Here is a 22,780-nt window from a genome sequence, read left to right as displayed (position 1 = left end):
TGATGAGAAAATATGGTCAGCCCTGTGCCAAAGCACACAGGAAGATGCTATTGTTGACATTTCATTCACACTGCTCTGTTAAACGGCTGGCTGCAAAAACAAGTGATGCTGCTATACACTCTCTGTTTGTAATTTTCCAACCAGACTGAGCTGACACGGAGAATTATGTAATAACAGCAAGAACAACAGGGAGGATGTTAATGCTTTAACTGCACAATACTTGTCTTCACATCACTATGAGTCAAGACACATGTTGACTGCCAGATGACAAACAATGCTTACATCATCACTGTTGTCAAACCAAATCCTGAAGCGTTCAGGACAACGTTCAAACGCGGCGAACATCCGCTCCGGATGCTTATTGCGCAACTGCGACTTGCACCATTTGGAAAATCTTCTCCATCTGTGAAGCTCGAGACCTTTATCTTTGTGACATTGCTGCTTCGCAGGTACAGGGGCTTAGGACTTTGTTTTAAATTAAAACCAAGAGGATAAAATGAGTAACTTGTACAAGTGACAGGTTCAAAACTGGCGGAGAACAGCGTGTGCTGATAGTGCTGCATGACAGGCTGTGCCTCGTCAACTGATAATAGCCAACAAAGAAAGAGCGCTTACCTCATGCAAATTTAGCTCTTTGACTTTTTCCTTTTGAATGACCTAAAGGTGCAACAACAGAAAAAGAATCATTGGTCACAGGTTAACACTGTCTGACAATATAAACCAGTTTCTGAGCAAAAACAATCCAACATTAGACAAAAACAATCAGGATGAAGAGGACAGATGAAATAACGTCCTGAAATATAGTTGTGGCTTTCCAGTAAATACATGCAGAAGACATGTGTTTACACTATATGATGACATGTTTCAATGTTTTTGCATGCTGGTATTTATTACACAGTATTACATCATTTAAATTCATTTATGAATTCCACCTTTCGCTCTAGCTTTACGGGCTATTATTGGCTCACATACTTAATGCGAGCCTGCTTTTTTCCAGCCGAGATCCCTTTTAACTTAACTGCTCTTTACTTAATTTGGAGGTCTTGGGAATGCACACGTGTTTGTCACAAACTTATAAATAGTTTTGAAATGAGATAACTCATAACCTTCAAAATACTCGCAGCTGCCTAAAGAGTCAGCAAAGGGACTTTTAAATGATGTCCACTGCACAGCTGATTCAAATTAGACACTGCAATCACACTTTTTTTCTGCTTTGCAGTTAGCTACATATGATTTCTTATGTCTGAAGTGTGTGTGTGTGTGTGTGTGTTCTCTTACTTGTTTGTAAGCATATAGCTCTTTGTGCGCCTGGTGCCGTAACCTGGGGAGAAGTAAAGACAAAACACCTTTTTGATTAATAATTGACCTCTTTCACTTGACTTTATAACACAGAAACAATCCATACGTTCTGGAAAAAAAATAAATAAATCTTCCTTTCCTTACCAATATTTGCCTAAAGACATCAGTCTACTTTAATGTATCCATGGGGGTGTTTTAATTAAATGAAATTCTCTACTATACTGTAATATTTTAGCGTGCATAACTAGTCCAGATTTTCAAAATTCTTTGCAAAGAGACAAACAAAGAGCAGTGCACAATCATCAGATATGTCTGAGTTGCGCATGTTCCTCGTGAGTGCACGAGGTCGGTCTCTGGCAATCTTCACCCCACACACAGGGTAAGTAAAATATTTTTAAAGCAATGTGTTTTTAAATATTTTTCATAATGCTGTAGGTGAGAGCAGGGAAGAGAGTCTGGAGAGATCAAGGTATGCACTGGAGAGAAGAAGAATGAAAGCCAGCCACACAATACATGTGTGTGTGAATGAGAGGGAGACAAGTGGAAAGGCAAACATGCAAGGTGCAGAGGCAGCGAAGGTAAATGAGTTTAAGTACCTGGGGTCAACTATCCAAAGCAAACGACAGTACACAAGAGAGGTGAAGAACAGAGTGCAGGCAGGGTGGAGACAAGCGTCAGGGATGATTTGTGACAGATAGATGGCAGCAATAGTGAACAAGATGGTAGTGAGACCTGCTATATTGTACAGTTTGGAGACGATCGCGCTGACAAAAAGACAGGAGGCAGAGCTGAAGATGCCAAAATTTCCATCGGGAATGACCAGGAGGGACAGGATTAAAAATGAGCACATCAGAGGGACAGTTCAGGTTGAGCAGTTTGGAGCCAAAGTTAGAGAGGCAAGGCTGAGATGGCTTGGGCGTGTGCAGAGGAGGGAGAGTGGCTATATTAGACAAAAGGATGTTGAAGATGGAGCTGCCAGTTAAGAGGAAAAGCACAACAAGGTTCACGGACGAGTAATAGAGGGCATGCAGAGGTTGATGGAGGCAGATGAGTCACTGTGGCGACCCCTAAAGAAAGCAGCCGAAAGAAGAAGATGATGAAGGAGAATGCAGTAGTAAGCAAATTTTTACAGATAGCCTTGGTTCCTTGTCAAAACAAACACTGAACATAAGGTTAAATATCAACTCACATCACCCAAAACACAATGGATCATACATTAAAAACATTACTGCAGGTTGCTGAGGCACTCTGCAAAAGCTCGCACAACAAGAGTACCAGTCGATACCCAAGCTACAAAATAACTCAGAACAGTGAGAGAACAGGAAGAACACTGGATAAGAGGTTCTAGGTACTGAGAGGGAGATTAACAAATTAAAAAAAAAAAAAATAGGGAAGGAAAAAAAAGAGCAAGAGAGATAGAGATTAAAAAAATTCATAGGTTTGTAAGATTTACCTCCATTACAAGTAACCTTAACCTCTCGCAGCAGAGTGAGAGGGATCTGTAAAACAAGCAGCACAGTCTAGGAGAGAAACTGACATTTTGAAAGAGGTCAGCAGGTAAAGGTGCAGAGACTCCCAAGGGTGGGGGGAGAAGATCATGGGAGGGTGGATCACGGGTGACTAACTGGGTTCTCATTAACCCACAAGTACAATAAAAGTGGGCAAACGTGGGAGAAACCAGGTGTCAAACAGGACCATACTACCAGAATTACTCTGCAGTCAGTGCCACCTACATAAAAATATGTGTCATCTACCCTGTGCTATCATAAGCACGTAATGAATATTATAAACTGCAGTGATGACTAACTGGGAGATTCAAAATTACTTGAATTTGTTCACACTGAACATGAGGAAACTTAAATGCTGTTCTCATGAATGTACCTTTCAACTGCTCCTTTTCCCAACACCCAATACTTGAGAGGCTCTTTCAAGCTTGGTGCAAACTGCACTCCATATTTCACACGTGTGTGCGTACGGGATGGAGACTCACTGAGAGAGGTGGTCGAGTTTTTCTGTGAGAGTCTGCCTTCTGTCAAAATATGTGTGCATGTATGTCTCTGCTGGAATGTCACAAGTCAACTCTAACATGTAACTTCATCTCGCCCTTCTCACCACTGCCAGTTATGCTTTACTGCACAAAAAGATGGTGTGAGCCGCATCTATAACCATCCATAAAATATTAAGGAAGACGCCATTTTTTTCCTGTTATGTGACACCATTAGAAAATATTTATATTAATCACAATGGTGCATATACTCATAACACATTTAGGGCCATTCCTTTGGGAGACTGCATCTTTAGAAGCCTTATATAGAGCCAAATTTGCTCTGTTGCACTTAGAGAGTAAACCTGGCAATCTCAACTTTTAGTATTGAATCATGGTACTGCATCAAAGTCATAAAGTAAGATGAGGAATTATAAGGACACAAGAGTAGTTAATCTACTTACCGTTTGCCCTGCAAGACAGGACACGACAAGACGGCGAGGGGAGAAATTTTTGGGGCAACTGCTGCTTCTCGCTGTTTTAGATAAAAAATGCTGCGCATTATTTCTGTTCAGTTTGCTGCTGCTAGGAGAAAACCCCTGTTGCAACAGCAGCTAGGACAATTTAATTAGGCCAGTCGGCTTGTAAAGGAGGGAGCAAGTGAAGGAAATCATGTCCACACTAATACGTTTTAATTTTAAAAAGCAAAGCTTTCTGTATTGTTTATGGCTAGTGCCCACATGACCCGCCTTTAGAGTTCTGGAAATGCTGCTGAACCCATCTTAGCCTACCCATTTGCACATGTATCAGCTGTGTTCCCACTTCTGAGAACACAGTTATGTTCAGTCAGAAGTGCCCAGTGAGAAGGCGGGACGTCAGCTGATCCGCTGTGAATCCTCTGGACCTTTGCCTGTTCTGTTCTCACATTCAGACATTATACACATTAGCAACATGGCAGATCACAGACAGTTTAAGTGTGACAGCTAGGGATGTCACTGTACTAGAATTTTAAACTTGATACCAATGCCTGGGAAAATGCTCAATACTCGATGCAGTTTTCAATACCAGGGGAATAATTTTACACAATTAAGAGTCTGGGGCTTTAAGAGAAATATAACACTTTTAAAACACAAATAATAATGTTATCCTGTTAAATTAACACTATATGAAGGCTATTGTTGAGTATCTGGATCAGTATCTGATTACAGATTTTTTTTGTTTGTTTTTTTAAATAAAACAACCCTGCTACACGGCCTTATCCGGTTGTTAAGTGATGACGTAGAATTCCATTTCCGGGTCCAAACTGTCACGTGATCAATATGCCGCAATGCTGTCCCCCTGGTTGTTTTAACCGATCCGACTCGAAAAAAAAAAAAAACACACTCAGCTGTGATTTTACCGATGAAAAAGAGAAGCGGAAATAGCTGCAGTTCATAAGGTATATTACAATCATCTTTAATAGTGAACAGTCATTGGTTATGCCATTGCTGTTTATTTAGGAGCATTTGGATCTGGAAATTGGACTTAAAGACTGGATAGTACTTATTATACTTTAAAAATAAATAAATAAAAACAAGTACCATTGAATTTCAAAATTTTGGTATCTAAAGATAGCGTAAGTATCAGTTCTGTGCTTTCATCTGCACATCCAGACACAGATTTGGAAACTGTAACACAGACACTTGTTTGACTGGGTCTCAGTCACTATTTAGTGTCCTCTAATTTGTCACGCCCCTATCACATGACCTTTAGAAAGAAGACATCAGCCTTGCCTATCAGTCGGCATTTCAACATAGAATATGAATCATATCAACTTCGCGTTACCTTCAGTCTGCACGAACGGTTACGTGATGTGCACTTTTAGGCATTTTAGTAAAGCCAGAGATTATTGTTTAAAAACACTGTTTCAAAATTAAGACGTATTAGTGTAGATGTAGCTGTGAGTAGCAACCTCTACTTTTTCCTTTAAGGCAAACAATTACACTAAAGATGCTGTGCTTACAAAGGGGCTTAAAAAAAGATGAATGTTATTAGTTACAAGAAACATGTTTAAACACCAGTGGAAGTTTAATGCATATCAAAAAGTTTACTTTAGGAGGTTAAGTGGCAATTAAGCAAAAAAACAAAAACAAAGAACATTTAAGTCAGAACTAGTTTCTTTGACGCCAAGTGCCATGATCATCACAATGTATAAAAAGCCACTTTGGATCTCAGCCTAATATTACCATTTTTTATATGCTTTAAGGTAAATTGTTGAAAAACTTTCTCCAAACTGTGCTGTTGAAACCTTTTTGCCTACTTGTGAAAGAACTATTAGCAAATACTTACTAACACACATTTCTCCAAAAAAAAAAAAAAAAAAAAAAAGAGGAAGAAAAAGACAGCTGTTTTTTTTTTCTCCTTTTCCAAAACCTCAGCTGAAAGCGGCAGTGACAAGTGCCATACAGTATGTTGCTACAGGCTACATGGTTACAAGTCATTTCACTTAACCACCTTGCACAGATGCATGGCTCATTCAGGGTGCACACAAATCTGACCTTCACTGCAGCATTTCTATCGTTTTGCATTACTAGTAATAAAAGGTCTCATTAGCATTAAGTTGCTTTCAGTACTTGTTAACATCTCCTCATTATGGACAAAGTTAAAGTGAAATAGTACAAGGGCAATTCTGAATGAATGTGAGACATGTAGACCTAAAGAATGTGCTATCATGTAGTTGCATAATGAGTATTAACATGCAGCTCTTGTAATTTTCAAGTCTGAGATAAGTGCTGGTGCTGATGATTTGGTGGTCAAGAGGTACACTGTGTTCAAAGCCATCACGATGTTCTAAAATATGCTTCACACAACCACTTCTGAACAAGGCTGTGTGAATTACAAATGCGCAAGCAAATTCCAAACCTGCTGGTGCTGATGCACAGGAATGGGGTAACAATCATTGAAATTTGCTACTTAATTTGAACGTGTAAATTAAATTATAAGGCAGGCAAATCTGAGAGAACACAGAGCCAGTGGAGATACTGTATATGGATGGGTTTTTTTTTTTTTTTTTGCCAGTACCACCACAAAAAGCTAAAAATGTGTTTCTTTAAAGAGATTAATAAATATTTGTGCCTTCCATCCTAGCTTTTCAGAGCATGCATGTGGCACTAGCAGCAGACTAATGATTTGTTGCCTGTATGACACTTTATGCCACAAACTCACATGGCAAAGCAGCATCGCACACTATAAAAAATTCTAATCCTCCTCTAATCCAAAGCTTACCTTATTAGGTAGCAGCAGAAGAGCAGGCTGAGGATGAAGACAAAGATGGCTGTCCCAAACACCACAATGTAGATGTTGAGGGGAAGGTTCTGGAACCCTATATTTGGCATCCTGAAACTGTAGTGTGGGAAATCGGAGCTCATGGATAACCTGGACGGAAAGAGACAAAGTACATAAGTATTTGCAGACAGTAATACACTGCACAGAAAAAAATAAACCCTTGTAACAATAATGAAACTATTTTAAATGACTCTAAGGACTTTGAACTTTGAGGCAGCTCTTTCACTCACAACTGTAGCCTGTTTATATATATATTAAAAAAAAGTCCCCATTTGCCCTATGTTGTTCTTCCTTCAACCTTTGCTTACGCAATGTTCAGCACCATATTCAAAAGACTAAAGTTGACAAGTGACAATTAGACACTGGCGATCACAATAATATTTCATTTTAATTTAAAAAGGATCTTGCAGATAAGCGGGTGAAATACAGGTGAGCAGTCAGCTTGTGCCTTTGTTCAGGAGACTGCTAATTCCACCAAATGGTCTCCAAATGCCTCAGAGGATGTCCCCACACCCCCGGCCTTCGCCTTGCACTAGGGAAAATTCACACTCCTCACCTAAAGCTCGGGAGTGTTAATTTTCACACACGTGCCAAATACATAAATCCAGGACTGCGTGTGAGTGTGTTTGTGCTCCTCATACGACAGAACAAATAGCAAACACATTTTAAATGACAACAAAAGTGATATGGATTTAGCCAAACACAGAAATGCAACATAGACATAAATATATGATTTGAAATAAAGAGGAATTTATGTTACATCCTCTTGTTTTTAAAACCTATCACAGCATAAACTGAGCAGAAAGGTAATGCGTTAAAGATGCAACAGTGGCTTCAGTAACCTGCATTCATTGGCTACTGGCTGCCTTTGAAATTATTTTAGACGTGCTGCTTAAATATATAATACACTGTAATTAGTAGTGTTACAATTATTTAACCTAGCTGAAGTGATATAAATTAAGACAATGATAGAAATACTAACTGTCTCACACCTGCTGAGGCTGCTGGTGTGCCTGCTCTTACAAGGGTTAACTGTGACTCGGTCACACAGACACTAAACATGATTGAGAAATTTAATAAAAAGCCACAGAAAGGTATGGAGAAATGTGCACACTGGCTTGTTTTTTTATCTCCTCTCCTGCTATTTATGGTCAAGATAAAAATCCTCCTGCGTGAAGGCAAACTTAAACTTAAGAATCTACCATGAAAATAAACCAGCAAGGCAATGACGCAACAAGTAATAAAGGGCAGCTCAGAAAGCATACTGACATTATAGCATTTACGTCCTCTTGGTACCAAACTATTAAACCTTTGTTTCTGCCAAAACAAGGCAAAAGAGCAGAGAAAATGGTTTATTTATGCATTTATATAATTTTAAAAGGGTTTAAACACATGTGTAGGCAACCTTTGTTTTATGTTTTGTTCATCTTTTGTACTTCTGAAAACTAATTCATAATACTGGCCAAGTGCTCTTAATCAATACAGTATCAAAAACGACAAGGCCAGGCATGTCTAAGTCTAGCCATAGAAAATGAGGAGGGGGGGGCAGGAATAACATTTGCTCCTTTTGGATCCATTTCGTGTGCTCCTCCCTCTTCCCTAAAGGCTTCATTCCTGTACACTTCCCGAGTGGAAAGTTTTGAAGGTTTTACTGAGCCCATTAACAATCTCCTGCTCACATAACATTACATGTTTCTATTACATAACAGAGGTATCTTCATATGGTGAACACATCCTTAGCTGTATTTCCAGAAGCTTCTATATAACATTACTCCACCTGGTACTAGCAGTCATGAGAGACGCCTCAATCCAGAGCCACAAGTCAGCCCTGCGGAAAAGGGGTTGGCACAGTATTTCTTTCTAGCTTTACACAAGAGCAATGTAAGGCACCTGGTTTATGATACTGGAGAAGAGGGTGTCAAAGGAAAAGGAACTTGATGTTCTCCTTCTAACAAATGTTTCAGTGCCTCAGCATGACTGTCAGCTTAGCATTAGACTGCAAAGCTACAAGGACCAAGTTTTATTCCATAAATATAAAAAGCTCTGACTGAACGGAGCACATAAAAAGGGGGTATCCCCAAAAATTTGTCACAAAAGCAAGCTAAAGGGTGCCACAAGCCCCCCCAAAAAAGGCTATTTAAAATATCCTAAACAGACGCATGCTGGAGGACATTTAAATGATTCCCCACGGGGCATCCAAACTGTAAAGCTAAATATTAATAATTCATGAACTAGAGATTTTAAGTGCTGAACAGCACAAAACATTTTAGCCAGTAATTTTACCAACTAACTGAACCTGGGGAACCTCACTTGTGTCAAACTCGAGCCCTCAGCTCTGTGTCATATTTACAAACACTTTCCAGACAACCATGCGATAAACACGACAATCTGAGAAACACCGCCAGAAAAACTTGAAAATAAAACACAGTTCTTATTCTTTGCAATAGATTTGTCCTCTTTTGCACTTTTACATCAATTCATATACTTAGAATAATTTCACAAAGTCATTACATGCTAAAGAGAGTGAAAATGTCTGTAACTTGGTACCTTAAACTACAACTTATTTCAGCCCAACTACCTGTTATCCAATTTTTATTAAATAGGCGTCAAACTGAACTGCACCACTGGATCTTATTTTTTAAATGCAGAACAAAGAAACACACATATACATACATACATACATACATACATACATACATACATACATACATACATACATACATACATACATACCCTATTGGTGGTTCCAAGCTGAAGAGCAGAAAAGTCTGTAAGGATCTGTAACACAGGCCTTTAAAAAGTGCCATGCCCTGTCCTTGAGAGCCTTTTCAGTGAGTTCCTACTGTTGATTTGTTTGGATCATATCTGTGCCCTATTCATCAAGGCTCCCTGCCAGACTCAAGCCCCACTCTGCTCACTGACACCTTCTGGGTTCCCTGTCTTAACTACAGCTGGGCCAATACCGGATTTTGGGGCCAATGCCAACAAGCAAACTGTAGTAGAGATTGCAAATTGGAGACACGGCTCCACTCCAAACCACCCTCTGCTCAGATGTGACACGTGCTCTGCTATTGGTGAGACTAAACAATGGAGCCAAAGTGGACAAACAAATAAGACACAAGACATGAGACACCATTTCTAAACTACCAAAAAGCACCTTTATCTGCATTAAGATCTGAAAAAAAGTTTCCACATGATTCAGACCACAGTACAAAGAGAGCAATACTGATATATCTGTGACAGATCAATATTGGTTAATATTATCCAACACAGCCACAACATCCTACCCGTGCTTATCTTACCACAGAAACGTGCTGTACAAACACCTCTGGAGAAATATCAGTCCAGCACACAGACAAATCTGTTCTTCATAGAGAATTAAGACAGGTCTCCAAGCACTAGCTGGAAATGTGGAACCTTTATAATTTTCCAGGATTCATTTTTTTAAAATAAAACTTATAAGCTACAGTTTTGCAAACTAACGTTCAATCGTGTCCCAATAAAATTAAAACAATCTTATGTAGAGAAATATTTCACGTTAACACAATGCTACTCTTTATGAATGAAGTGAAGTACAATTAGGCTAAAAATGCAATTCCTTTCCACCATTGTTAAAGTAAACCAAAGCACAAAGTGTCTTTATTTACATACATACAGTATATGTATGTATATGTTATGACAATCCACAGGTGACCCAAGTGCTGAAATATAACTCATTCTCCATGAAATCCAGCACAGATAAGAATCTGCCTTTACAGTTTTATGGCCTTCTGTAGGAAAGACATGTAGGTCAGGGTTCTGGTAACTGGGATGTGTAAGTATGTCATTGCAGGTATGTTGATCAGTCAGTCTAATTGCATTGACAGGAAAGTCTTTTGCCCTAATCCATGAAGCTGTCTTTCACTCTGTGCAACACCCCTTCAGTATCAAGATTCGCTGACCTACAGGATCATGGGTACATCAAGATCTTGAAATCGAACCCCTTTGCAGTCAACAACTTACATCCTTGCCCCCCACCCCCAAATTTTGAGGTATCATGTTGTCAAACACAGGAGACTATTAGAAAAGGAGCCAGTGTGAACTACTAAGCAGCCACTGCAAACTGCAGTCGGGGACTGAGGAATATAAAAGCATTCTTTTTGTACTAAATGCATCCACTCTCCTCATTCCTCTCTTTCGTTTTCCATCTGCCTGTCTCACTCAGACATTTTTATATAGCCTCACCCTATTACATAACCAGAAACAAGGCTATCCACATCAGATGCATGGGAAATAAGAGCGATTTGGCCGCTCACGCTCCACGCTCCTCCATTGTGCACGGCTTCGCAAGACTTTTTTTTTCTCTTTCAATTTTCATCATGAGTAAAATAGAAACCAAGTATGTGCAAAGAACTAATGAAGGAAACGTGACTCATGGGTTGTTAAAGTCTAAAGTCTCAGTTGATCCTGCTGCAAAACAGAAAATAAAAAACAGTCTTATCTACATTACCTTATGACTGACCACAAAAACTTTGCTAATGTGTTCCACTAGCCTGACAGGAGTGTCTGTGTAGCGAGTTACTGTACTTTGAGCTCCAATATGCGGGTTCTGAAAATGCCTGGCTCCAATATGCGGGTTCTGAAAATGCCTGGCTCTAATCCTGCTGATAATAGCGTGTGACTGCACTGAGGTTCTTTCAAGATGCTGCACGATCCACGGGACCGGCCACAATTCTTCAGCTGGACTTCACATCTTGGGAGGGAAACATGCAGGAAGAGACAAGAGGAGCAACGTAGTAGGTCACAAAATGTTCACGACTAAGCACGATGCAAATACTGCCTGCATACTTAAGACTAAAATTATTTGACAATCAAATTGTGCTTTAAAAGTCACTGAAATGTCCAGCACTTTGCACCGTGTTAACACTGAACACACACATGCTTTTCAGGTGTGGCAAAAGCAGCAAAATGTACAATGTGCATCGTTATGGTCAAGTGGTTATATGCCAGTTTATTTAACACAGCTGACATTGTCTACATCGAACTACGGAAGAACCGCGCTCGTTTGTGCAGCTGTCATCAGGCTTTCATATGGGATGAGTGTGAGGGTTTATTCCCCCCATGATTTTGGCAAGGAGGGGCATATGCCACCCATAATTTTTTTTCCTGGCAGAAACCCTGGCTGTCACTGATGGACAAGGGTGTCCACCGACCAGTGACGGGTCGTGTCATAGCATTTTAGTACCTACCATAGAACAATGCCCAAAGGAAACAATGGACACATTTTGCCTGCCTTATTGTGGGATAACAACAAAAAAGCCCACGCATTATTTGTGCATATCTGTGGAATCTGTTGGTTACACAGGGTACAGAACAATCTGACAGTCAGCAGCAGACTGTAAAATTACAACTATGTAAGAGATAGCAAGAGGAACCATTACAGTTACTGTCAAGGCCTTTCAAATCAGTTAGCAATATGATAAAGTTTTGATAGTTTTAATTTATAACTATGAAGACATTTGGTGATACAGACACTAAATTTCTAAAGAGAACAATGATAAAGCCAGCCTTCACAGGCAGAACATCTCAACCAGAGAAAACTGAAAAAAAAAACAATTTCCACAGTTGTATAAGTGAAGATAAATCAAACACAACTTGCCCGCATTACCAAGAAGTTTGGTATCAATTTTCTACAAAACAAGTCATCATAAGGCACGTTAGATAAATGAAAGAAAAAAAAAAAAACAAACTTCAGATATCTGTGTACACTCTACAGTCCTCAGGCAGCTCTTAATACATGTTTATGTTCCTTGCTTCCTATTTGTGGGAATTCTGTTTCTCCTGAGGATGACATCAACTTCCTAACTAAGAGAAGCAAAGACGATGCCTAAGACTGAACTTTTTCCATCTTTGCTGGTTGGTAGTTTCAACTATTAAGCAACTTCTTCATTTTTATTTTTAAACTGACTGCACTCCATAAAAGCCCTTTTCCAGGAAGCCAGTAAATGATGGCTCATCTGTGCAACAAACTGAAAGCAAAACAAACAGTTGGTTTACACTGCAAAACATTCGCATCTAGTTCAGTCTGAAATGTTAGCCTGACAGAAAAAGCCACATGTATACAGCTTGTAACAATTTGGCCAGTATATAATGAAACTCAAAATCATTATAAGAACATAAAAAGGCTCACCCTCGCATGCGTGTTTTCAATGGACAACCCAGGATTTTTAACCTGAGTGGAGAACCTTCCCTTTCCACTTGCTCATCACCACATGTCCTGATCAACTGTGTGTGTGTGTGTGTGTGTAACTTATTCATGATACAATGAGCCATCAGTAACCTTTAATCAAACACAAAGAACACACCCCTCCTCCACCACCCACAATCCTTCTTTAGATTAGATTCAATTTATTGTCATTGCAGATGTCACAAATGCAAAGCAACAAACTGCAGTTCTTTGAACTTCTGATCAATATTAGATAAACCTTTTAAACGACTACCACATGATGCCTCTATATTTCAAAGGTTTTGTCACTTAAGGCAGCGAGTGAGTTATGCAGTCACTGGGTTTCAACAAGGAAAAAGTAATCAGAAGCTTAACCAAAGCATGCTAATTAAATGTGCCCTCTTCAAAGATGTGCACTTTTTTGTTAAAGTTTTATCATCCAATTAAACAAAACTGATGTTGAAACAACCGCCTAATGTTGTAAACTTTCTGGTTATCAGCCCACAACATCATATTCACAAGATGCTGTATGAAGAGAAGTGGAAATTTCCACTAGCAGCCGTGGCCGGCCATGAGATTTGCACATCTGAAACTTAATATGCCAAAGGGCAGCAACAAACACCAGGGCCTCAGAGGCAGAGTGGGGGGCTCTTTAAAATGTGCTGGCAAGTGAAAAATGAAATGTCTGCACTTACATGGCACTTTGCTTGCATATCACATTTTCAGATATCTGAATCTAAACATAACTGAGCCGCTCTCAGTGAGAAAGAAAGCTTTGAAATATCTTTAAAAACAAAAAACTGAAAGTCAACACAAAGATGGATATGTTTTTTTTATGCAGGGGAATAAATACATGCTGATGGCTGTGCATCCCACTACTGACTTTTGGCCAATGGTGCCCAGAAATACACATTACAGAAGCTTGTTTTTTGCCAAAGTTGGGCCAAGTCTACAATAAGTAGGTCACTGTAGCTATAAATCTAGTTATGGAGATGTGGGAGATCTAGGACTGTCAACAGGATCGAGTTCACACTGATGACAGAATTTCCACCTAACAGAACATGCACACTTACAGCTCTGGAAAAAATTAAGATAACTTATGTTTCTCTGATTTTATTCATTTATAGGTATGTGTTTGAGTAAAATGAACATTTTTGTTTTATTCTAGAAACTACTGACAGATTCCATCATTTAGGCTATTCATTTACAGAAAACAACACTCCCTGTGCAAAAGTTCAAGCAGCTCAGCAATGTTCGATGGTTTGTGGCCATCCATCTTCCACTTGATCACATTCCAGAGGTCTTCACTGGGATTCAGGTCTGGAGATTGGCCTGGCCATGACAGGGTCTCAATCTGGTGGTCCTTACTCCATACCTTGATTGACCTAGCTGTGTGGAAACCAATCCTTAGAGTTGGAGGACACCATCAGAGCAAAAGCAAGTTTTCTTCGAGGATAACCTTGTACGTTGCTTGATTCATGTGTCCTTTCGCAAAGCTGAATCTGCACGATTCCAGTCTTGCTGAAGCACCCCAGATCATCACCAATCCTCCACTAAAGTGGCTGCAAGACACTACAGCTTGTAGACCATTAGACGACCAGGTGTTGGGCAAAGCTAAAAATTGGACTCATCAGAGAAGATGACTTCATTCCAGTCCTCTATGGTTGCCTTTTGAAAAACCTCAGCCTGGCTCTTCTTTGCTTCTCATTGATGAAGGGTTCTTAAATTTTTCCAGAGCTGTATATATTCAAAATCAGTGCATATATCGAGTAGTACTTGTCATTACAACGTTTCCCTCTGAAGTGTTCACTGTGAAGCTACTTTTCTAGTGCAAGAAACGTTAAGTATCCAACTTCAACTAAAAGAGAAGTCACTGCTCATTTGCTGATTAGTCGTTCAATACATACCGACTTGACAGCAAGCACCAAAGCACATAAGCTTTTTTTTTTTTTTTTTCACTTTTTTTTTTCACTTTTTTTTTTTTTTTTTTTTTAAGCTTTTGAGGTGTTTCTGCATAGTGCAGACTCTACTTTGTTTAAAAGAACGTAAACTTCCTTATGTCATTAGTAACACCTCTGTTTACCCACTACTCCAAAACTGCTGTGTTGAGGAAGTTCTAAATGGCTGGGAAACAAAGAAGGTTCAATCAGTGGGTGCTTCTCAAACCTGTTTCTGACACCATCCTCTCCCATCATTCAGGTCATGGACGGCTGCAGGAAACCCCAATGAAATTCGCTCCTTTACCATTGTTACAAGGGTTTACCTTTATGTTTTTTCCCCCCATAGTGTTTTACATGCAGTGTTAAATTGTTATTTTGTACTCAGTTTGGTCTTGATACTGCTGCTTCTAAATGTGGAAATCTGCTGCCTACTTTACGCTCAGAGTATGTTTCTTTGGGCTTCATTATGTTGTAGTTTATTAGAATTAAACTAACCTTATCTAAACAGAAGCAATACTTCAACATTTGTTATGAAATTCTCTGTCTTTTTTTTTTCTTTTAATTATTTTTGTCTCTCTCCCTCCCCATAAGCTTGTCGTTCCTCAGTGGACTTTGATAGTAACGCAAGACGACACAAATACGAGAGAACTGACACACACAGCTGTCTGATAGCACTCTTGCCCCCATGCCCCTCTGCAGTTTTTTTTCCTTCCTCTTTTCAGCACTCCATGTCACCTCATTAACCAGTTTCCATTTGACTGTCAAAGTTTTACTTTCTTTTCTGCTGTTGATTTTATTTTAAACTTCTGCGCTCTTAGTTTCCTAGGGGCCGCACACAGACCCTTTAAAATCAACAGCAGCACGTTACTTCATTTAAAAATAACCTGCCTACTTTAGGGAAACGGGACCCTTGGTCTGCAAAGTGCAGGATCATAGTTAATATAAATAACCTGTAGTCATGTGAGGTGAGTAAGTCAAGTAGAAACATGAAAACAAGCTGAAGTCATTTCAGTTCTTAGCATTATCTGCTATTGACCTACAGGAAATCAACAACCAGCCTATGTCAAGTGCACATTTTGTAAAGGAAACAAACTGTAAAACTACTCAGTGAACCCATAATCAGCATCAGTGAGACCATACTTAAGTAAATTAAGCTCTTTCAGTTGTAGCCAAGAGCCAAAACTGAATGATTAGTGGATGAAATCTAAGAGATAAAAAAAAAAAAAAAAGGAACAGAATCAGTTAGATGACATAAATACTGATCCATAAGTGTATCTGCTCTCCATATACTCACTAACAGAAAACAGAAACACTATATTTAGGCTTCTTGACAAGAATTATTAAATTAATGATCATTTTGTGAAGATTTACTATCGTGGAAATAAATAAACATCTCAAGCGCTGTAACAGTCAAGCTTTCATTTCCAGGCTGAAACATGTCGGAACATGTTGGACAGGCTTTAGGATACACCACACATCTGTTATGTCACTTGGCTGTTTAACCTTTTCCCTTAAGGGACCAGAGCTTAATGTGGTGATGCTCATTTCCTGTAAAACTGGACAATTACACAACAAGCACGAACACACATGCAGTAATAAATTACAGTTACTTTGCTGTCACTAACAAGGTACTATAAGGAAGTGTTTGTCAAGGTCATCAGGGTATTAGTAATTGCTTTAATCACAGGAGGGTGTTTTTGTGTCTGTAACACAGCTGAGCCCAGAGTCTGTAATGAGCCTTCAAAGAAGGCATTTAAAAAGCAGAACAACCATTATTGATGCTCTGTCAGACAGTGATGTAAGAGGAAGCCCAGCACCTTACTGTTACAGAAGCCCAGTGTTGTACCACCAGAAGCCTTTAAGGAAAAACAGCTCACTTTCTAAGTAAATGGCCATGGACTCCACTCCTTCCCTCATGGAAAATTTCAGCAGAATGGGTTGCACCATCAATTCATAGGTAGATGATTTGTTTTAATGCTGGCTTACATTTCACTTCACTTCATTCAGCTACCTAAAGAACTGAATATAGTAATAAGTAATATCACACCAAATAATTCAGAAATGCTGCTAGATAGAAGTACAAACTAACAGCTGTGAAAACAGATCCCTGGTACTATCTTGGCAGTACAAAGTAATGAACACTGCTATTGTGTATACTTGAACTCACGATTTTTCCTCTCAGTAATACCAATTTTTAAGAACTCACAAGCGATTGTCATCATGGGCTGTTTGTCTGTTTTACCTAAATTTTACTTATTTTTCGATCGACTGCATTTTTACTTTTCCCAGAATGAGTGGACGTTTACAGTGTTTTATGGGACACATCAACTCCAGGCCTCGAGGGCCGGTGTCCTGCAGGTTTACATTGTCTCATACTGTCTACTTCACAGCTGTGACCACAGCTGGAAGTTAGGTTTGCATGAGTCTGGAGTAATATTGTTTGCACCTAGAGCTCACAAATGTGGTCAGCACAAAGACAGTTAAAATACATTTTTTTTTGTGGTCACACTTTTTTGTTGTTGTTGTTGTTGTTGTATTGTATTGCTGTCTTTTATCTGGGAAGCGCTTTGTTCTTTTAAAGCACTCTATAAATAAAGCTGGATTGGACTGGATTGGATTCATGAGGTATTTTAACTATACACACACAACCCCCATTCAACATACTGTAATGACAGAGAGAGCCTAATGCTTTTGGAACATATAATAAAAGGGTCCCTTAATTTCTCGGAATACCAAACAGTTTCTCCTCGGTTACAGTCATATGCACAAGGTAGAGTGACCAGATCTCCAAAAACCTGCATGTGGGGCAAACGCTGTTTGAGTGTGACAATACAGGACATGTTAGCAATGCTGCAAGGTAGTTTGAAATTTTCATATCTGACTTTAAAAATACAATAAATTGTGAGGTTTACCAGGTTCACATTTAGCACATAAAGGCCAAATAAATTATATCTGAAAGCAACTTTTCCAACTCTCTTGCTGAGTAAATGCAATAGGGCTAAAGGGAAGTTGAAGATTGTTCTTATGGTTTCATAATCTTTATATACACATCTGTATTCACTTTTATTTCAGCTGCTGTTCTGTCTGGTAATCATTGCAATGCAATTTTGGTAATTTTATTTAGCCAATTCTCACACACATATACTGTATCACTTCACATCATATTTTCCCTTATGTGAAATTGAAGAAAAACTGCCACTTCATTTTCTTTGTGGTAGTTTCCATCCCATTCACCAAAATCTTTTAGGGACTTTTTCCCCTGCAGGCTAAACTCCAACTGAATATAGTAAAAAGCTTCCCCAGCATTCTTCACATGCACTAAGCCGGACTTCAGAGAAGTGCACCTCCTGCAGAGCCAGTGAAAAATGTGGGACACTGTCTCAATATGTGGGACAGGGGGACAATGTGATAAAAAATGCTGTGCAGTCCCACATAAAGAGGGGCATCTGGTCAATCTATGTCCAGGGCCAATAATTATACTGGTCTGAGATGTCAGTGCAAAGTGAGCATGCTTTCTGCCAATAAGGGTTGGCTTTTTGTGGCCTCACATAACAAAGTGCCTCTTTTTTTTTTTTAATCCCACCTATTTTTATTAACAAAACGGTGATTCACGCACACATGAACTAAACCGAACACACCACCTCACAAACTGCTACCAGCTACACCCACTTGCACTGATTAGCGTGTCGGGTGTGTTGCAAGTCCACGCAAGGTTATCAGTGTTGCCGGAAACACGCGTTTTCACGAGTGTTATTACTATCTAAGGTGTAACAGAAGAAGAAGAGGTGGGTTTATGGTTAAACAGCATGTAGAGGGGGGACACCACCGTGATGAAGATAAAGTGCGATTTTAATAGTGACAGGACATCCCTGAGCTACTTTGCTTTGAGCAAGTCGTTGAGCTCAGATAGACAGCTAATGTTTTATGTATTGTTATTCGCATGAGGCTGGCATCTTTGTGGTATAACTAACCTATTCATGATAAGGTTACTGCTCGTTAAAGTACGGGAGACAAATTGGGCGTGGGCTCGCTAGCTAGCAGCCGTCAGGCTAACCTTAGCTCCAAGTGGCATAGCATTACTTAACGTGAGAAGCCCCCCACCTCACTAATGACATACCACTTAAGTTCATTTAAACAAATTCATGAGCATCCATTGATTTTTCCTAAACATTTTAAAAGTGGTTTATAATGACCTCAAGGCTAATGTAGTGTAATACTTTTATTTTGGCTGGTTTTTACCTGAAAATACGCGCATCAATGCTTATTACCAAGTTGAGCACAGTGGATGTGACAGTTAACAATGTGCTAGCAGCTACATATAACTGTTTTAAAAAAATATATATATATTACCGTGAACTCACCAGCGATCCCCCCCAGGCGCCCCAGTAGTAGCCGTGCTCTTCTGTAACGTTTCTTCTATAATCAGGATTTAAAAGGCGAAAAGTCGATCCAAACCGAAACTCGTCCTGGCAACAAAAAGCCGACTTTTATCTCAGCGTTACCAAATCCCCGCTGCAGGGCGGTCTCATCACACAACCCCCGGCCTCTGATGATCACGGCTGCTGGCCGTTTGCGGTTATCACGATCCTCGCTTAATTTGAGTCGAAGTCAACGATGAGTAAGAGGGCAGCTAACAGTGGTGGATAACTGTCTAAGAGGCAGGCGGTCCCAGTTTTTTTCCAGAAAAAAAAAAAAGAGAGAAGAAGAAGAGAGCGCTACTGGGAGTGGTAAACGGAGCTTGGCAGTCTGCACGGTTTGCACGTAGTCCTTTGCTAGCCCACTACCACCACTAGCAAATAACTCCCACCTCCTCCTGGTCAGGATCAGCGTGCACAGACCGAGGCGGGCAGCGCCGCTGGAGGTTTTGAGGACAGCGTGTTCGAGGCGGAGTGATGCTACAGATGGGAGGAGGGGATGCTGCCGCACATGGTCACGTAGCTGATCGCACAGTGACGCTCAGAAATAATGGTTGGAGTTAGAACCAGTACTGGTTATCCAAAGGTAATGCCTTATCGAAACTACTGACTTTCAGGTCATTCCCTGGTTTATAGATATTAAGCTCACTTTTTGTGGCGCTGAACCACAAAAAAACAAAAATATAGGAAGTTCAATATGGAAGCGTATAACATTCACATGGTAAAAAAGTCCTGTTTTCTGTATTAATTAGACATGCAAAAGAGAGAAGAGCCCCCACTGACTTGAAAGCTCGGTTTAATGCAGTTTAATGCAGGTTGTCCTTTGCTCTCTAGTTAAAAAAAAAAAAAAAAAAGTCAGTATTACTAAATTTTTTTGTAATAACGCTTTTTTTTTTGGTACAAATCTTGTAGCGTAGATTTCAAATACATATTAAAAGATTGTTTTCGTTCTAACCAAGCAGTAATATGTTCATTTTTATCCTCATGTGGCTCATGACTAACTTACATTGGCTTTTGTGTATTTTATACTCTGTATTGCATGCATTGTTATTATGTTTTGCATACCGCTGTGTTCTTATATGTAATTAGAATTTACTTAGCTTCTCACATTTAATGAAAAAAATTTTTTTTTTCACAATGTGGAGTTTTGATTTGCACAAGAATGTTAAACATGTGTTCACCCACTGAATGCCTGTATACTCCCAATGTTTAATAAAAATAGTAAAAAGGTCAAGCTTATCTGCAGCTTATAAGCAAATTCAGAATTCAGGAAATATAAGAGCGGGTGCATGTTCAATCTGGACTACTGACTTTAAATGAGATAGATAGATAGATAGATAGATAGATGTTGGAAAGACCTTTTTGTAAAGGATTTGCATCTTTTTGCATGTTAGCCTGAATGTATATAACTATTCTATTACACATGAACTGTTTGGTAGTGCACATCCTTGAGATAGAGACTTAAAAGAAAAAAGCAAGTTGAAATAAAAAGGCCCACATTCAAAATGTTAGTTATGTTAACTTGAATAACTCATAGTGGTAAATTTTTAGAACTGATCAATAAGGACAGTGGATTAATGTTGTTACAGTATTTTAACTCTTCTACGGATAAAATTGAAGTTCGCTGACCTGCATTTTATTTACTGCTCAAGGCTGGCATGGAAATTGAATCTTCAGAGTGGTCAAACAGATGTTACAGAAGAAAAAGTGCAACATATCCCTTTAAAATCCAACTGAAGGAAAGCAGTATTTAAGGGTTTTGAAGTATTTAAGCACCTCAAAATTATAGCTAAATAAATGCACATCAATAAAGAAGAGGTTATGAGTTATAGTAGATCCATGAAATGAAATATTTCATTAAAAACATGCAAAGCTGCTGAGTGAAAATTGATTTATTGATGTCCTACTAACATGACTTTATAACTGCAGGCAAGATAGATGTCAGCTTAGAAAGCAAGAAACTAGTGACAGTCCATAGTGACTCAACTGCTACCTTATTAAAGAATAAGAAACTCTTGAGTTTTATTTAATGTCATCCAACCCTATTAATAGTTTGTGATGCATCTTTAAAAATTTAAAAGAAAATGATTCTTTAACATTGTGGCCCTTTATAAGAAGGTGAAAGTGTTGACAGTTGATGATAATTCAAAAGTCAGAAATATTTCTCACCAGTGTTAAGCAGCTAAAACGCTTACATAAGATATGTTATTTTAAGAAGCAAATTAAAAAGAGTTAATAATGTCTTTGCTGTGAAGAACCACCGCAGGTTCTAAATTGAACCTTTATTTTTAAGGGTGGTTGTAATAGCAGCAAACATTGTTTATTCATGTCTGCTGTAGTGCATTCTGGGTTTCTCTCAGGTTTAAAAATAAATGTGATTCTTGTCTTTTTTTTTTTTTTTAGTGAGGGTAGTGAAATAGAGCTGTGAGTGGCGGTAACATCTTAAAATGACCTTTTTTGGGCATCAATGCTAATTTTAGGTTAATTTTACTCCACAGAAAAGGAAGTGTAGATTTGCTCTGAAATATGTTTTATTTTTAATGAAATAAACTGATAAGATCATCTGTAATTATTAGTCTCAGTAATTGTTTTTAGCAGTTAGACTATGTTTGCATTTCCTTCTGTTCAGTATGTTGCAAATGTTAAAGTTGTGTTGTGTTCCTCTTTTAGTGATTTAAGTGTTGATTTTATTTGGGTATCTTGGTTTTGTTTGTTCAAATTGCTCTATTGCTGTTTAACTACCCAAACTCAATCAGCTTTTGGCACTGACCCTGCAACTTAAGAATTATTTACCCGATCACAGGTGACAAAATGCCAATATTGGCATGAAAATGAGATCTAAACACAACAAAACAAAATTAGAAATCCTTAAAACTCTAAATGTAACTCATTCTGTAGCCAGCCAATCACCTTATAATGTGCATTGTATAATATGGTGTTAACAAGACCATCGTTATCATCATTTCAATGTAACATTCATTCACAGTAGTAACCAAGTTAAAGGTTGTGGGAGGCTGGCATGTTACTCACTGCCAGCTCCTGACACACATTTCAGCACTTCCTTCCAAGAAATATGAACACCGTATCCAGGAAGCCTCACTTTGGCCACCCAGCCTGGCACTTCACTTCCTTTGAAACTAGTGGAAGAGCACCACCATTCCACGATGCACATCACTATGAGCGCATGTCAATGAGGTGCCGATGACAGGGGTGCATTGTGAGATGGGAGCAGAGTGGGAGTGCCATGTGACACTCCTGAATGGGCTGCCGGGGGTTGGCTGGGGGAGGAGGATGGCAGCATCCACAAAAGCCCATTGAAGGATTGCAGACTAGGTACAAGTCTGGCACTGGTCCTCCTTCCCTTCCATGGGACAGCAGGAGGAGGCTGCTGCTTGGTACTGTGTGAATGGAGGGATTATTTTGGAAGAATTGGAGAGAGGAGGTTTATTATCACCATATTACACTTCCTCCAGTATGTTGACGGCCATTATGTCCAGATCTGCATGTACTCTACTGTCTAGTGTGGTTCACCAGCATACAACAGACTGCTGTGTTGATGTGTTTTCAGCAGCACAGACAAACATTGTGGTAAATGGCTCCATAATGTGAGCCA

At 39.2% G+C, this 22,780-nt stretch overlaps 1 protein-coding gene across 5 annotated transcripts in view; it reads right to left on the bottom strand.

Moving 5' to 3' along the window:
- rnf24 (ring finger protein 24) overlaps positions 1-19,608 on the bottom strand; it is a 29,201-nt gene extending 9,593 nt beyond the window's left edge. Inside the window, exons 1-6 of one of the 5 annotated variants that reach the window (XM_030733659.1) lie at positions 19,114-19,608; positions 11,236-11,339; positions 11,174-11,205; positions 6,548-6,697; positions 1,279-1,321; positions 616-657 (exon numbers count right to left, since the gene is read on the bottom strand). In XM_030733659.1, the coding sequence (XP_030589519.1) occupies positions 616-657; positions 1,279-1,321; positions 6,548-6,690 (228 nt within the window). In that variant the 5' untranslated portion in view covers positions 6,691-6,697; positions 11,174-11,205; positions 11,236-11,339; positions 19,114-19,608. Of the gene's footprint in view, positions 1-615; positions 658-1,278; positions 1,322-6,547; positions 6,698-9,340; positions 9,469-11,173; positions 11,340-19,102 lie in introns of those variants that run through there. The other 4 variants (XM_030733669.1, XM_030733677.1, XM_030733649.1 and 1 more) reach the window with 4 other exon arrangements.
- Positions 19,609-22,780: the final 3,172 nt, after the last annotated feature.

The sequence above is a fragment of the Archocentrus centrarchus genome, chromosome 1, assembly GCF_007364275.1.
Source record: "Archocentrus centrarchus isolate MPI-CPG fArcCen1 chromosome 1, fArcCen1, whole genome shotgun sequence".
Lineage (NCBI taxonomy): Eukaryota > Metazoa > Chordata > Actinopteri > Cichliformes > Cichlidae > Archocentrus > Archocentrus centrarchus.
The sequence above is the reverse complement of the archived record's forward strand: the minus strand, read 5'-3'. Positions and strand labels throughout refer to the sequence as shown.